Here is a 14225-nt window from a genome sequence, read left to right as displayed (position 1 = left end):
TCATCCTCAGGCAGGTAGCGAACTTTTCTAATTTGAAGCGATATTAATTATTTTAGCAAGGAATCCGTGATCTCCGGCCCGTTTCCAAACGGTTTGACAAAATGCAATGTTCCAATGAAGATTTCAAATATAACGCCTTTGTTCCTGTATAGAAAAGCATCCTCTACTGAATAAATGTCTTTCACTTAACAGGATATAAGTCTCCTATGCACTTTGGCTTAAAGAACGCTGCCTCAGGCACAGAACACAAACAAATACATTTGGTGAGAGCTGAATTAAAAGCTGCAGAAGCCCAAAGAGCAAAACAGTATTTGGTTTAAGTCCTCCGGTATCTGAACTCAAAACTCACTCCCTAAAAATGTCCAAAACGCGGAGCTTTTTCTCAAGAGTTGAAGTCAAATCTAACTGTGCAACCATTTGTCACTCACAACTTGCTTTATTTAAATAAATTGCTTTTTTTTCTTTAATTACAGAGGCCAAATAAATCGAAATTTAAATACTGCTTCCGCTGTAACAGCAGTGGCACAGCCGACTTGCAATAATTCAGAATATTCGCGTAAACCAGAATATGCATATAAAAACCTGCAGAATCCCGTGGCACATGGGTGCTTTTTAGAAAACGATGGTATAGTTTTCTTTGTTGGGTTTTTGCCTACCTTGGAATGGAAACTCTAATGCTTTAGGCAAAGTAGGAATATGAAGTTCTGGCAAAGCATCCCAAACTGTTTATTTTGGTGGAATGTTTTGCTGCAGGGAGTTACCAAGTCCTCAGAAAGTTGCCACCTTGACAGCCGTGGACAAGGACACTCTTTACCCTTCGTTACAAGAATCAGCGAGTAAAATATCCCAGGTCAAGATGCAGAGGATTCAAACACGAACGGTAGTTGACAACCCCCTATTCTAGCAAACCAAGGATGATTAGTGCTCAGAAATTCTCTTTATATCCATCTCTCTGCTGCTCAAGGCCCATATGGTTGGTTGCTCTCGCAACCAGACTTGTCCCCTTCTGCTTCCAGGTGCCACCAGACCACAGCGTCCAGAAATAATTGTCCTTGTTAAAAAGCAGCCCGCAATAACATTTTCTACACATTACCAAGAAAGCCATCCATGAAATTATAGTACTCTGGCACTGTACGAACGTAATTTAGCTCTCAGTTGAGGCGAAGCCCCTCATAAAGGCTTCCATTCTACACTCAATGCATTCAAAAGCAGAGCTGTTCTCAGGTGCCACAAATTCTATTAGTTTAAAAACTCCCTGCACTCTTCTAACACAAAATCATGGACTGCAGGATTTAAGGAGCCCGTTCCTGCCTGACCACCTTAAATATTTGTGGTCAGATCTGGCAGCTCCTCTGAAACCAAGCACACACACTTATATTCTCGGTGCGAGCTCGCTGTCTGTAACTGCACACCGCTTTGGGAATGGGGAATTCGGGCGAGCGTAACTGCATAATTAGACCAACGCACAATCAACCTTTTCATTTTAATGTTACTTCAGGAAAAAAAAAATTAAAAAAAGAACACGACAAAACCCTTTCTTCTCCCCCGAGCTCTGTGCCATCTCAAATGCATTCAGCAGACGCGCAAGGCGACAGGATTGCGGTGACAAGATCTTGCTTCTGAGTTACCTCGTTCTAACGCGGTGTCACCAGAAATAGTGACAGAATTCACCACGGAGTAATTTGGTGAATGAAAACTGTTGAATTTTTGAGGAAGACTTTATAAATTATTCTCCGCCGTCTGCTTTAACAGCGAGTGCCTCTGCTTTTGTGTTTTAACAAAAAATCCCTTCTTTTGACAAAGGAGGATCTTCAGCAGCTCAGCCAGAAACCTTTGCTGATAACAGCTGCCAGGATCACTACGTACAACCTCCACAACATTAAATTTGCAAGTTATCATGAAACTGTGAACTACTTCATGTCAGAAGTACTTTCTGGGATGGGAGAAGCCAAAGGATTCCCATAGGATGTCTGTGAAGAGTTATATATAAATTCACGCTTACACTCCAATTAATTTCTCCAGAAAAAGGAAATTGGAACCTGGCATCAAGATCCCTTTTTCCCCTTTGTGAGAGCTCAAGACATTTGGAGCCTTTCTGTCTATTCACAGAATCAGTGAACAACCATAACAGTATCGAGAGCTCCTCTCAAATAGCAGGTAAGGAGTTTTTTGAGACCTACTTTGAAATGTCCAGACTATTTTATCCATTGGAAACAATACTGTGAACGCCAAACCCCAGTTAATTCTGGTTTTTTTTTTAATAAGAGAAAGTATCTCAAAACTAAGTATCAGGGGAAATAACAAGGAAACTTTTAGACCAATGAAAAAATTTTCCCTTGCTGTATTTGTTGCTCAGTCACAGCAGGACAGTGACAGGTCATCAGGAAGTGAGAAACTAGAAAAGAATGACACTAATTTGATCGGTTTCGTTTGTTTTTAGTCAAATGAAACAAAAAGAGAACATATCTGAAATAAAACTGTCAGGCTGAATTTCTTTCAGGCTGGACAGCTTTTTAAATACTCCTGCAATCTACTTATAAATAGATATTATAAAAACAAATCAAAGGAAACTGTTACAGGACACACTGATTTTAAAAAATAACCAAGTTGTGTATGACCTGTTTGCTGTTGCCTTTACTGCGTGTTTTTCATCCAGGACCAAGGAAAGTGAAGCCAACAAAACATTTAACCTCAATTATTAACAATCAAACTCTTCTACTGAGCAAAGAACTGAAGTCGTGAAGAGACTTACCGTCTTTCCCCGTTATATTCAAACTTTATCCTCACATCATTCTGTAGAAAAAAGAACAAAAAATAAGTTCACAATGAAACTCTGGCATAAGTAACAGCACCCAGATGGATCACATAATGATTTTAAGGCCCAACCAACACAAAACAGGTCAATTGGTGATTGCAGAAGGCATCAACTCCTCAAAAGGTTGATGAGGACAAAACAAGTTTGATAATTTATCCATGGAAGTCGAAGCTGTGGACAAGTAGCTGACACGTGAACACGGCAGCATAAGGAATGGAGGGATTGCTAAAGAAGAAAGGGAAGGAAAGGGGTAAAAACTAAGTTGTAATTTTTATTAATTGTCGCTGAAACAGAAACATACTTCAGGGAAAATTAATCTATCTTTAACATTGCACGGCAAAAATCTGAAATTGAGTCTAACAGCATATTTATCTGAACTAAAGGTAATTTTCCTTGTGCACTCTCAAAGCAAACATGTTTTCTTGAATGGCAAAAAAAAAAAAAAAATAGAGAAATACAAGGAACACGCTACAGTCCTTATTCCTAAGACACAGACTAAATCTCTGCTTTTGCAAAAACGCAGCCCCTGAAGCTGTGAAGTTACAAATAAGTTCTCCATGTGCCACCTTTTAAAGTGCAACGGGGTCTTAAAAGCACCGACTGCGCAACCTGTAAACACAGAAGACGTTTATGTGGCACGGAAGGGTCAACATGTTGAACTTTCAACTCCGGGGATCAAAGTTCCAATCCCAATTTAGGTCACCAAGATAAAAATAAAAGGGAAAAAAAAAAAATCTGCTCTGATAAGCCTCCGTAATTTCTGCCGCGCGATTTATGCGATTGGAATAGATTAAGCCATCTGTGAAAGCCTGAGACAATAGGCAATCATACATCTAGGAACTTCAAAAAAAACGTGGCCAGGAAATGCTCTTTAGCTGGAGGAAATATCTGGCAGGCCCAGTGGTCAAGAATGCGGTTCAAAGGGACCCGTGAAATCCCCACGAGTACACGGTATTCCTGGGGTGGGTACAGAATCCATCAGACAAACGAGCTTCCCAGGTGGGGCGAAAATCATCTGCAGGTGGGTAATTTACAGGTAACTTCAGCAAAGGTCTTTGCTCAGATGTGAGAAGAGGAAGAACTCACTCTGGGAAGACACCAGAATGAAGCAAATCCCAGAGAGTTCGTTTTAAGTGAACAGCAAATGAAAAATGCAACAAACGGCAGAGGAGTAATAAAGTACAAGATGTCCACCAGCAAACTACTGATGAAACAGTTGTTTCTTGGGCATAATTGATGGAGAAATGATCCCTTTCTATTAAGGATTTTCAGGGAAGAAAGGCTGCACCGTCCTAAGTAGCCCAGTCTAAGGGAACTGAACAGGACTGTTGGGATGAAATTGAATTAAAATGATTTTCAGATTAAATTTCTGACCAGAATATGTGGTTTAGGTCATGAAAGAGCGAAGTGACCAAGCTCTCACTGGTTAAATGAGACAATACTAAAAGATCTGCAGGGCTTTTTGGAAACCTTTCTTCAACTTGCTGGTTCCTAAAGAAATTAAAATATCTTTCTCAACAGCACTGCACGCTTCCAAACCTGTAATCTGTAACAAAGGGAACAGGGAGGGGGAATTTGGCATTTATCTCCTGGTGATTTTTCCAAAAGGATCAGACACTGGCCACTTCTATTTTCCAAAGATCTAAGGAAAGATATTCAAAGAGACCTTAGCGTTTAAATTTCAGAGAGAACCTAGAGGAGTTAAACACCAGTGCTTTTCACTGCCTTTGAACCCATCGCCTATAAAACACACTTTTTAAAGCAATTCCCATAAAGTGTCCTAAGAGATGAGTAAGAAATCAAATCCAAGCTTAGTACTTTAGCATTCCAGTTCTGTGATGCGATATCGTAAATAACCATTATATATTTTGATTTAAGACATCTCTGAATTTACGTTTCAAAGTGATTTGGAAAGGATTTTGTACTATTCCATCCATGAATTTGTCCAGCACATTCAAGGAAATCCCAGATCCCAGCTGAACAAGTAGATTACGGGCAGACAAAGCAGAAGGAAGAGACAGACGTGAACTTTAAAGTCTGGTCCAAAAAGCTTAAGCCTGTAATAAGGATATAACTGGAGTTATTTTACTGATATAGGCAACTTCTCCTGCTAGTTTCATAGCAAGTAACTCAAATTATTTTTTAAAGACAATAATGGCCATAGAATTCTTCACTTTGTTGCTTTTGCATTTAAATATTTAACCCAAATGATGCGCAGCACACACTGACAAAGCAAAATTATTCTCGTTTCCTTTTCATTATTATGCTTCTCAGTTCCCTGCTTCCCTTTAAGTATTATTTCCACTACAATTAAAAGTGCATCATACCGCTACATCACCACAAAGTCAGTAAAGCTTTCCTGGCCTCCCCAACCTGCTTAAATGAATTCTGTAAAGGTCACTGCACACAGATTTAAAACATGCTCCTAATTTATAATCGCTAATATTGAATAGGAAGCCAGTTTTCTTACCGAGATTTTTTTTTCTTCCGCTGCAGAGGCACACTGGTTTGTTATTGCAGGGCTGCCCAAGAGGGGTGGACTGCTGGCATTGTGTTTTTTCTTTAAAAATAAGAGAAGTCTTTTTAAAAAATGGCAATAATGACCATGAAACCAGAAAACCGCTTGGGACGCTTTTTAGCTAATCTACACAGACCAAACGCCATCAAAACCACATGTGGCAGTAAGGCAGAATACTAAGATGTTGCAAATTATTCTGATTGTACCCTCCCCAGTCCATAAAGTAAATAGAAGTAAATAAAATAAAATTTTAAAAGCTACCATGTTGGCAACAGAGCCTGAGCAAGAATAGAAGCTAAACCACCCATGATGCTTCTTCAGGTAGAGGCAGCAGATCCACCGTGACCTGCGCTGGTCGCGATTCCAAATACTCCCTAAAAGCTCCGTTACCTGTTTGTTGGAGTGAGCAGGGTCTTTATTCTTCATGGTCTCGTATCCAGTCAGCCTGTGACGCCGGCTCATCTGGAGCGCGACCAGGTCCTTCATGATGGATTTCAAGGCCTCTTGTTCATCTGCGATGCACAAGAATTTTAGTCAGGCGAATATCAAACCGTGACGCCTCTGCTCTTGTTTTCTGCTAGATCATGGAAAGATGATCCTTTCCAGGATCTTTGCAAATACACTGTAATTTCATTTGCTCATAAAAAGCCCAAACTCAACCTTGTATCATGAAGAGATGGATCAATTTTAAGTCACTTGTCCAATGTTACAAAAGGATCTGGCCACAATAAAGTTCAGAATAAATACCCCGGCTGCTGGTTCTGCTCAAATCGCTTCACAACAAACAGAACAACTTGGACAGGTTTGCTAGATCATCACAAGTCATTTAGGAAGGGCAAATTGACGTGCTTCTGCCAAGGAAAACCTGGTAAGAATCTGTTCCTTCTGATTCTATATCCTGTTAACTTAGACTTCTTGCTTGCTAGCGGAACAAACCACAGCCAGTAGAAAGAAAAATGAAAGTCTGGATGAAGAGTCAGCTCAGAGTATCTCTGAATTCAAATCCTTCCACTGATTTCCCCAACACATTCCTCTCTTTCCCCTAAAATAAGCTGAGGGAACAAAGTTCCAGCCACTTCATGAGACTTCAAGATCACCCTAGCGGATTCTAATCGCACAGCATCGAGAACACTGGAAGATGCGCTAGATTCCTCCTTTCCTCCCAAAGTCCTCAAAACACGTCACTTTAAGGTGCTGGAATCAAAATGAGCATTTTTGAAGGCCGATTTGTAAATAACTGAAGCTTGATTTTAAAAATCCAGCATGGCTACAGGCTCATTCTTTATTCATGGCACTGGTTGGGATGGGGAATAACTTACATCTTGTGCTGGGAAGAGTTGCTGTACAGCAAATGACGGACCGTCCCGCATCTGTATTTTCCATAAAGGGACTCGCTGGGGCTATTTGTTTCTTCTGTTTCATGTTACATGTTTGTTCATGAGTGTCTCTCAATAAGGCTTATGTTTTATGCAGGAGACAGGGTTCATAATTAATCAATATCCGAATAACAAGCTAGATTTTTGCAACGCTTAAAGATGACAGATGGGGGACACATGCAACTTCTCAAGAGCGCAGGAATTGAACAGCATCAAAGTTTAGAAGCAAAAAGGGGGGAAAATATACCTATTTGTAACATCTAAAGAGTCTCAGTCAGAAGGGAAGCCACACTAACACTATCTTTGGTATAACCATAAGGTCTGGTTTAGCTTTCCAAAGTACTAAACATTCTTCTATGGTGGACCACCAGAAAATCAGAAACATCCAGCCTAGGCCAGATGGTAGAGGGGAATGGAAGGAAATCTCCCAATACACTTGCAGGTGTTAATTAGAGTAACACTCTTAAAGGAAAGCGGAACAGAGAAAATAAAGTTACTATACCAAAAAAAAAAAAAAAAAATCAAAACCTACCAAATTTCTGCTGTCCAAGACAAGCCAAATGAGACAATAACTACATTGTGGGAGCGGAGAAGGGAGAGCACTCCGTGAAATTCCAACTGCGTGCAAAAGGAGCGAGGGGTATAAGTAACCCAACCAAAGCGAGAGGTTGCTTTTCGAAAAGCACATCGGCCAAAGGAAATAATTGCTGGGATCTATCTCAGCACTAAGTAACCCCTTGTGGGAGGAAAACGAATGAACAAAGTTCCAGGTAGCTAACAGCACAACTTTTTTTTTTTTTTTTTAAGTTGGTCCCAACCTTACATTTGAACGTTTAACTTTTTACCTTAGTGGCGTGTCTGCAATTTGCTCTATATTCTTTAATCTTGTTTGATATTAAAGCACAGAATTTGAGTCATTTGGCTGACAAAGACTAAACCTTTGCACAACAAAATATCGCCGAGGATGGGCTGGCAGAGCCCTGGAGCGCCTACCACCCAAAACACGCCGTGAAGAGCTGGGATGCAAGTTTTCCACTTGGGCTTGGCCAGATCCCAGGAGGATGAAGAAGAGCTTGTCTTGGCAGAGTTTCCTTTAGGCAAGAAGGAAAACAGCTACGACAGCAGTTTATAACTAAGCACTCATGACAAGAAACCGAGTCAATCAAGGAATTTGCATCTCAACAGGCTGGTAGGTCGCTGGAAAGTGATCAACAGTTGAGATGTAATCGCAGACGACAGGTGTTTGATCCCAAAGCCCAGGCTTTGTATAAATCACCCGGTTTTCAGTGAAATTTGTATAAGAAAGCGAGCAAAAAGGATGCGTATCTAACCAATTACATATCTCTTTATTAAGACTGCAGCTCGGCTGCATAGTGAATTTATCCATTATCTAAGGCAATTTGTGAATTTACAACATGGTAAGACACTGCAGGGACAGGAGTTGGACTCGATGAGCCTCGTGGGTCCCTCCCAACTTGGGATATTCTGTGATTTTGTGGTTAAACTGGGAAGGGCAGCACCTGCCCAGCATCCCAGCTCGTGCACCGTGAGGTCCGTATCTCACCGTAAATGCAGTTTCCTCTGTAGACAAGTGCTAATGCTGAAACTCAACTTTCATCACGCAAAAAGCAACACTTAATGTACTACAATCAAAGGCTGATGGAACAACTTCAGGTGAATTTAAATCCTACGTGATTATATGTTTTTTAATAGTCTTACACTAAGCTATTGGCTCCGTAGTACCAAAACGTACGTTTTGTAATTCATCCCTATGTTGGCGAGGTGGGAAACGATGGAGTATTTATCTTTTTCGAACACAAAACAAACATCAAATATTGATCTGAGCTTGGGTAGGGAAAAATGTTGCCATTTAGGACAGCATCGTGATAGATTTATTTCCATCAAAATAGAAGATTTCCATAGATGGATTTAAGGAAGCACGTGCAGTGGCGTCACATTAATCACACAATGCAAAAGTTATTACGAAGGAAAACGAGGCAGTTTTGGAAGCGCACTGAGAGACCCTGTTTTGCCAGGTCTCCAGTAGGTCTGGGAAACACAGTTCTGCTTTGTGCGGGAAAGATGTTGTCCAGGAAATGCTTTTCATGTTTTAAAAACTACACTCAAGGATTTTTATAACATCGATAAAAGGCAACTGCTGCTCACAGAGAAAGCTACTCCTCTACATAAAGCATTTATTTCAACTAATACGTGGTTTCTAACACAGGTCTGAGCAAGTCAGTGTATTTGCTGTGGCAGAAATGGAAACGGTTTTGAAATGAAATTGCAAAGTTCAGAGTAAAAGCATCTGCACATTGGTAAAAACAGGAAGTCTGTAAACCTCTATAAACCAGGATGCTATTTTATATAGTGTGATAATAGAAGACATGATGCTACATTTGTTTAAAAAAGAAAAAAAAGTGAACAAATAGGTGTTTGTTGCCTGCAACCACAAAGTTGATTGTCTGTGCAAGTGATCAGCAGATCCAGGGGCGATGAGACATTTTGCAAGTTACAGAGACAAACTGAGTCCACGTTAAGTCTCTGAGAAAAGTTTTTGAAAATGTTTAATTTTGAGTCTTTCGCTGTGGACGGTCTTAGTGGTAACAAAATGCTGTTCTGCGAGGAAATAGCGAGTGACCTGGTTTGTAGACTGAAACGAAAAATCAGAGCTTCTCTAGGAATCTGATACATGCGGTATATACTTGGGGTGACTCTTCTCCCCCGCAAATTAAAAATAAATAAAAAGGTGGTGATTTAAGCTGGTCCTAAGCTATAGGCTCAGCCCTGCTGCTGAAGCTGGGAGCTCCAGAGCTCGGCCACGAGTGCGTGTGAGCCAAGGGAAGGAAATGACACAGGCAGGAAAACAGAGATCGAGGGAAAGACTCGACTGCAGCCGGGCCTGCACACACCACCGGGCCGGGGCACCCACACGCACGTTTCTTGGTAGTAGAAGCCCGTATTTGGATTTTAAACGCTGCCGAGGAACAATCTGTAGGGCAATGAGAGTCGCCCACAGCAGCAGCCACACCAAAAAGTTGCGACAAATCGCGATAGCAAGCGCTTGCTGTCAACCACCCCGCGCGTCTTGCGGACTGGTTTACAAAAAACAAGATGAAAGAAAAGCAGGGTGCAACACGGCCTGTTATCTGTCATCGTTTAAACTATTTGATCACCACTGCCTAATGAATTTAGGCCTTTCCTATCCCAAGCGACGTTTGCGGCTGTGCCGCGATGACTCCAGCACATCGAATGCTATGGTGGAGCCACCCGTGAAATTGGGCTTTTTCACTTTGCACTCACGTGTTTGCATCCAAATGTCACTGGAAAACACTTGCGTGGAAACCCAACTTCTTCCATTTCAACTATTTTAAGCTCATGTACCATCTGTTTGGTTCCTTTAGAGAAGACACAGGTCGAATAATACTACACCTCTCTTTGTAAGAGATCTGCTTGGGGATCTGCATATGTTTGTATTTACAAAATAAAAGTACAAAGGAAATTAATTTGCTGTACTTGTGATTTGGGCAATATTTGCAACGCTTTATGAATTTACAATATGAGTAAAAAGAACTAACTGTGCATACAGAGTAAATAATGAAGGACAGTCTTAGAAAACTGAACTTTGTTGTAGGGAAGAAACATGAAAGTGGCAGCTCAGGACTTAACGATGGTGGCAGTAATTCCCTTGCCAAAATGCAAATGAGCAAGTTCTGGTTCAGAGAAATTAAATTTTCAGTTGTAGTACATGAGACCTCTCTTTAAACTGAAAAGGGAAGCAGGTAACGCACACACAAAAAAATCCATAGCAGTTCTTTATACAGGACATACAGTCCAAAAGAATTAATCATTCAAATTCAGTGACGGCAACATTTGACTATCGAAAGAGTTCCTGCAACTCCTTTGCTTGTTTTTACGTGTTACTGCCTGGGTTAAGTATGACAAATGAGAATTCAATGGAAGCTTCATAGAGGAAGAAAAAAAAAAAATATGTATTTTGATAGACTCCCAAGCTACAATTAATACCGCAGTAAAAAGTTTCCTAATTAACTTCAAGCACATAAATCCCTGTCTAGAAATTCACCAACCTGGTTCTTAGAGGCGGCAAAAACTCCCTCAACTCTTAGGCCTGACCTACTGCTCCCCAGTCCCTCTGTCTGGCCTATTTTAGGCAAAGTCTGCGGCTCAAGGCATCGCTACCGACCAGCCCGGCCCTCGCTGTTTCCCAGTCCAACACCGTTATTGAACGATTTTAAAAGAAATATCTCGAAATCCGCTGACTGCCCACGGCCAGCGGTGTCACCGGCCCGGGGGAGCGAAGGCACCGCGGGCAGCGGGACCCGGGCAGCCCCAACCCCCGCAGGCCCCGGCCCGGCGGCGAGGCCGCGGGTCGCCCCCCGCTTCCCAGCGCCGAGGGGCCCGTTCGCCGCTCAGCCCCCTCGGGCCGCGGCCCGATCGCACCGCCCGGGAGGGGCGCAGGGACCCGCTGCCCGCCGCCCCCTCCCCGGTGCGGCGGGGAGCCCCGGCCGCGGCCCGCCCCCCCGCGGCAGGCCCCGCCGAGGCAGCGAGGCGTCCCCGCCCGTTCCCCGCCGCGGTTCTCACCCATGTCGGCGGGCGGCGGGCCCGCGCCCGGCAGGCGGCGGCGCGCTGAGCTCCGGGGCTGTCACCGCCGCGGCTCCATGGCGGCCGGGCCGAGGGGGAGGGCTCAGAGCCGCCGCCACATTCCCAGGCCCTGCGCCGCCGCCGCCGCCGCCTCCTTCCGGCGGCCGCGCTGCGGGTCCCGGCGCGGCGGCGGGGGTGTGGGGGGCGAGGGGGGACGGGCGGTCCCGGTCGCTCCCGCCGCCGCCACAGGGCGCCTGGGCCGCGAGCAAAACAAACCGCTCGGCGGCCGCCGCGCACCCGCCGCCGCCGCCTGCCAATCACAGGGGCCGACCCGCCCCCGCCAGCCAATCCGCGCCGCCGAGCCACCCACCGGACGGCGGCGTTGGCCAATCGGCGTGCGAAGGGCCGAGCCGCCCGCCCCGCCTCCGCGCCGGTTGCCAATCACGGGGGCCCGTTCCGCTCGCGGGGTAGCCCCGCCTCCTCTCCCGCCACTAGGCGGGGGCAGTCCAGACCCCGCCCCAAGTGACTGCCAATCAAGGTGTCTGACGGCGCTGTGACCCCGCCCAACAGCCGGCTCCTATAGCTGGGTCCTAGAGCCCGCCCGGAGCTGCGTCAAACCTGACCCCATTCACCATCCCCACCAGGTCACTCTCCCACTCCCTTGTCCCCCCTTCCGTGGCCCAGGTGTCCCCTCAGCTACTGTTTTGGGTGGACATCAGAGTCTCTTTGAGAAGGAATTATGTCCCACACCCACTGACCCTGTTGGTTTTCTGTCATCTTAAGTAGAGCCTGGCAACGAGTTGAATTGTTGCTTTAAAAGCACCTTGAAGAGGCAAGAAAAAAAATCCAACCAAAAATAGTTCAAGAGTGTTAAAAAGCCCAAAAGACAAAGCACAATTCTTCTGGTTAAAAAAAAAAAAAAAAAGGCTTGAGACAATTAGCCAGAGTATCACCCAGGCCAGTTGTGGTAAGAGATGTTATCTCCTAGTGGCTGTTCTAACAAAAAATCCTTGACTCTATCTGCAGCCCAGGTCCTCCACAGCTCCCAACAAGGGACAAATGTCAAATTAACAGCGCAAACAGCTCTTACCTTTTTTAAGCCTTCAAACCCATTATTTAAATTTTCTCCACAATCACGATGTTTCTAAGTGCTGTAATCTCATTCTGTATCTGTTCAAGTTACCCACCATGGAAATAAAGTTCTGGATCTGTCCCACAGGAGTGACCTCTAACCTGCTGTACTTAAAATTCCACATTTCCTCCTCTTTCATTTAGGAGTTTATCTTAATGAGAAAGTGTTTTTGTTGTCAGAACTGCTGACCTCACTCACTTGCTGATATAAGACACCTGATGACTTTTTTTTTTTCAGATTTAGCAGTCCTGTCACATGAACTTGAACACAGACCATAAGCAGAATAGATTTGTGTAAAAAAAGCTCAGCAGTGACACTAAATACAAACAACTTTGAGGGAGAAAAGCCCTAAAACAAAGCAAACATACCACACAACAGATTTTCATAGGTTTTGGAGCAAAGAAGGGCTACTAGGATCATCCAATCTAACCCAGGAATTCTACTCAAAGTTCACAAACTGCATTTCAACCAAGTCATACCTTTGAGAGGAAGATCCAGGCTTCACCTCCTCTTTCTCAGCTTCTGCTTCCATTCCACCTGCAGGGTGATATTTTTATAGCGTCTTTTCTGCAAAAGGGACAGAGAGGTTTTGTTTTTTTAAAACATGCAGCCCTTCTTCCCTGGCCACCCTGCTGCTGGGAAACACACCTCGAGCAGATGTTTTAGCAGCTGCTTTTCAATCTGGCCAACGTCTCGCAGCAAGCGCATTGGTTTTTAAGTGGTTTTGCTCGCAAGCAACACAGCAGTAGTGTCAAAGAGGTTATATCAACTGGATAAGCCACACAAAGAAGAAAACCAGATCGGAGAGGGAAATTTCTCGAAGGCAGGAATCTAAATCCTACAGACCAGGAGGAATTTTTAGGACTTAGCCAGAGCATGACAACAGTATCTGTGATATCATTAATTTATTTTCAAGATGGCTTGCTTTGAGCAGAAGCTGGGACTAGATCACTTCCATAGATACCACCTTGAACTTCCCACCTTAAACCCAGTTTAATGCTGCTAGTGTTTAGACTTCCCGTTAGTCCCTCCTGTCTTATTGCTCTGATGTTAGAAAACCATCTCTAGCTTTCCTGTCTATTCTATCCCATTTTCATGGCCAGCTTACAGCCATTTGTTTTCATGTCAAGATTATCCTTTTACTTAAATAATCCTTTCCTCTTCCCTGGTATTTTCTCCCTAAATACATCAAGATGATAATCATATCTCCTTTTAGGCTTCATTGTAATAGGCAAGTAAGCCACTATCTCTTTATAACACAGGCTTTGTATTTGTGGTACTTTCCTGGTAGCCTTTTTTTGCCCCTGTTCCAGTTTGAATTCCTCTCTCACTTGACAGCATCATTATTGCTCATGGACCAACTTTTCTACACGCTTTTTCAGAGCTTCACACTGGCTCATCACTACCCTTCATCAACTAGTAAATCCCAGGCTCCTTTACACATAAATTTCCAAGCAGCAATACACTCTTAGCACCCTTCACGAATTCCTCCTCATCTCTAAATTCACAGCCTTGCACTTTCTGCTGCTACATTTCCTCTCATCTCTCTCACTTTTCAAAGTCAGCAGTTCTGTAATATACTCTAGTTCCCTCGTATTATTGAAGCCTCCCACTTTTGTTCATCAAATTTAATTGTCGTGCTCGCTATTTGTGCCAAGGTCATTATAAAAAGGTTTCAGTGAGATTACTCCTGGGACCAGAACTGGTAAAATTCAGTATGAATTTCCCACTGCACCAGCCCTGATGTCAAAACCTCGCCTTTTTGTATTTTTGTCTGTCTTG

General features: G+C 43.6%; 1 protein-coding gene across 2 annotated transcripts in view; it reads right to left on the bottom strand.

Moving 5' to 3' along the window:
- Positions 1-11489, bottom strand: part of MAP3K3 (mitogen-activated protein kinase kinase kinase 3) — a 38323-nt gene extending 26834 nt beyond the window's left edge. For both annotated transcript variants that reach the window (XM_065651041.1, XM_065651042.1), the window contains exons 1-4: positions 11312-11489; positions 5724-5845; positions 5286-5375; positions 2753-2793 (exon numbers count right to left, since the gene is read on the bottom strand). In XM_065651041.1, coding sequence (XP_065507113.1) covers positions 2753-2793; positions 5286-5375; positions 5724-5845; positions 11312-11315 — 257 coding nt within the window. In that variant the 5' untranslated portion in view covers positions 11316-11489. The remainder of the gene's footprint in view (positions 1-2752; positions 2794-5285; positions 5376-5723; positions 5846-11311) is intronic.
- Positions 11490-14225: the final 2736 nt, after the last annotated feature.

The sequence above is a fragment of the Caloenas nicobarica genome, chromosome 24 (genome assembly GCF_036013445.1).
Source record: "Caloenas nicobarica isolate bCalNic1 chromosome 24, bCalNic1.hap1, whole genome shotgun sequence".
In the NCBI taxonomy this organism is placed as follows: domain Eukaryota; kingdom Metazoa; phylum Chordata; class Aves; order Columbiformes; family Columbidae; genus Caloenas; species Caloenas nicobarica.
The sequence above is the reverse complement of the archived record's forward strand: the minus strand, read 5'-3'. Positions and strand labels throughout refer to the sequence as shown.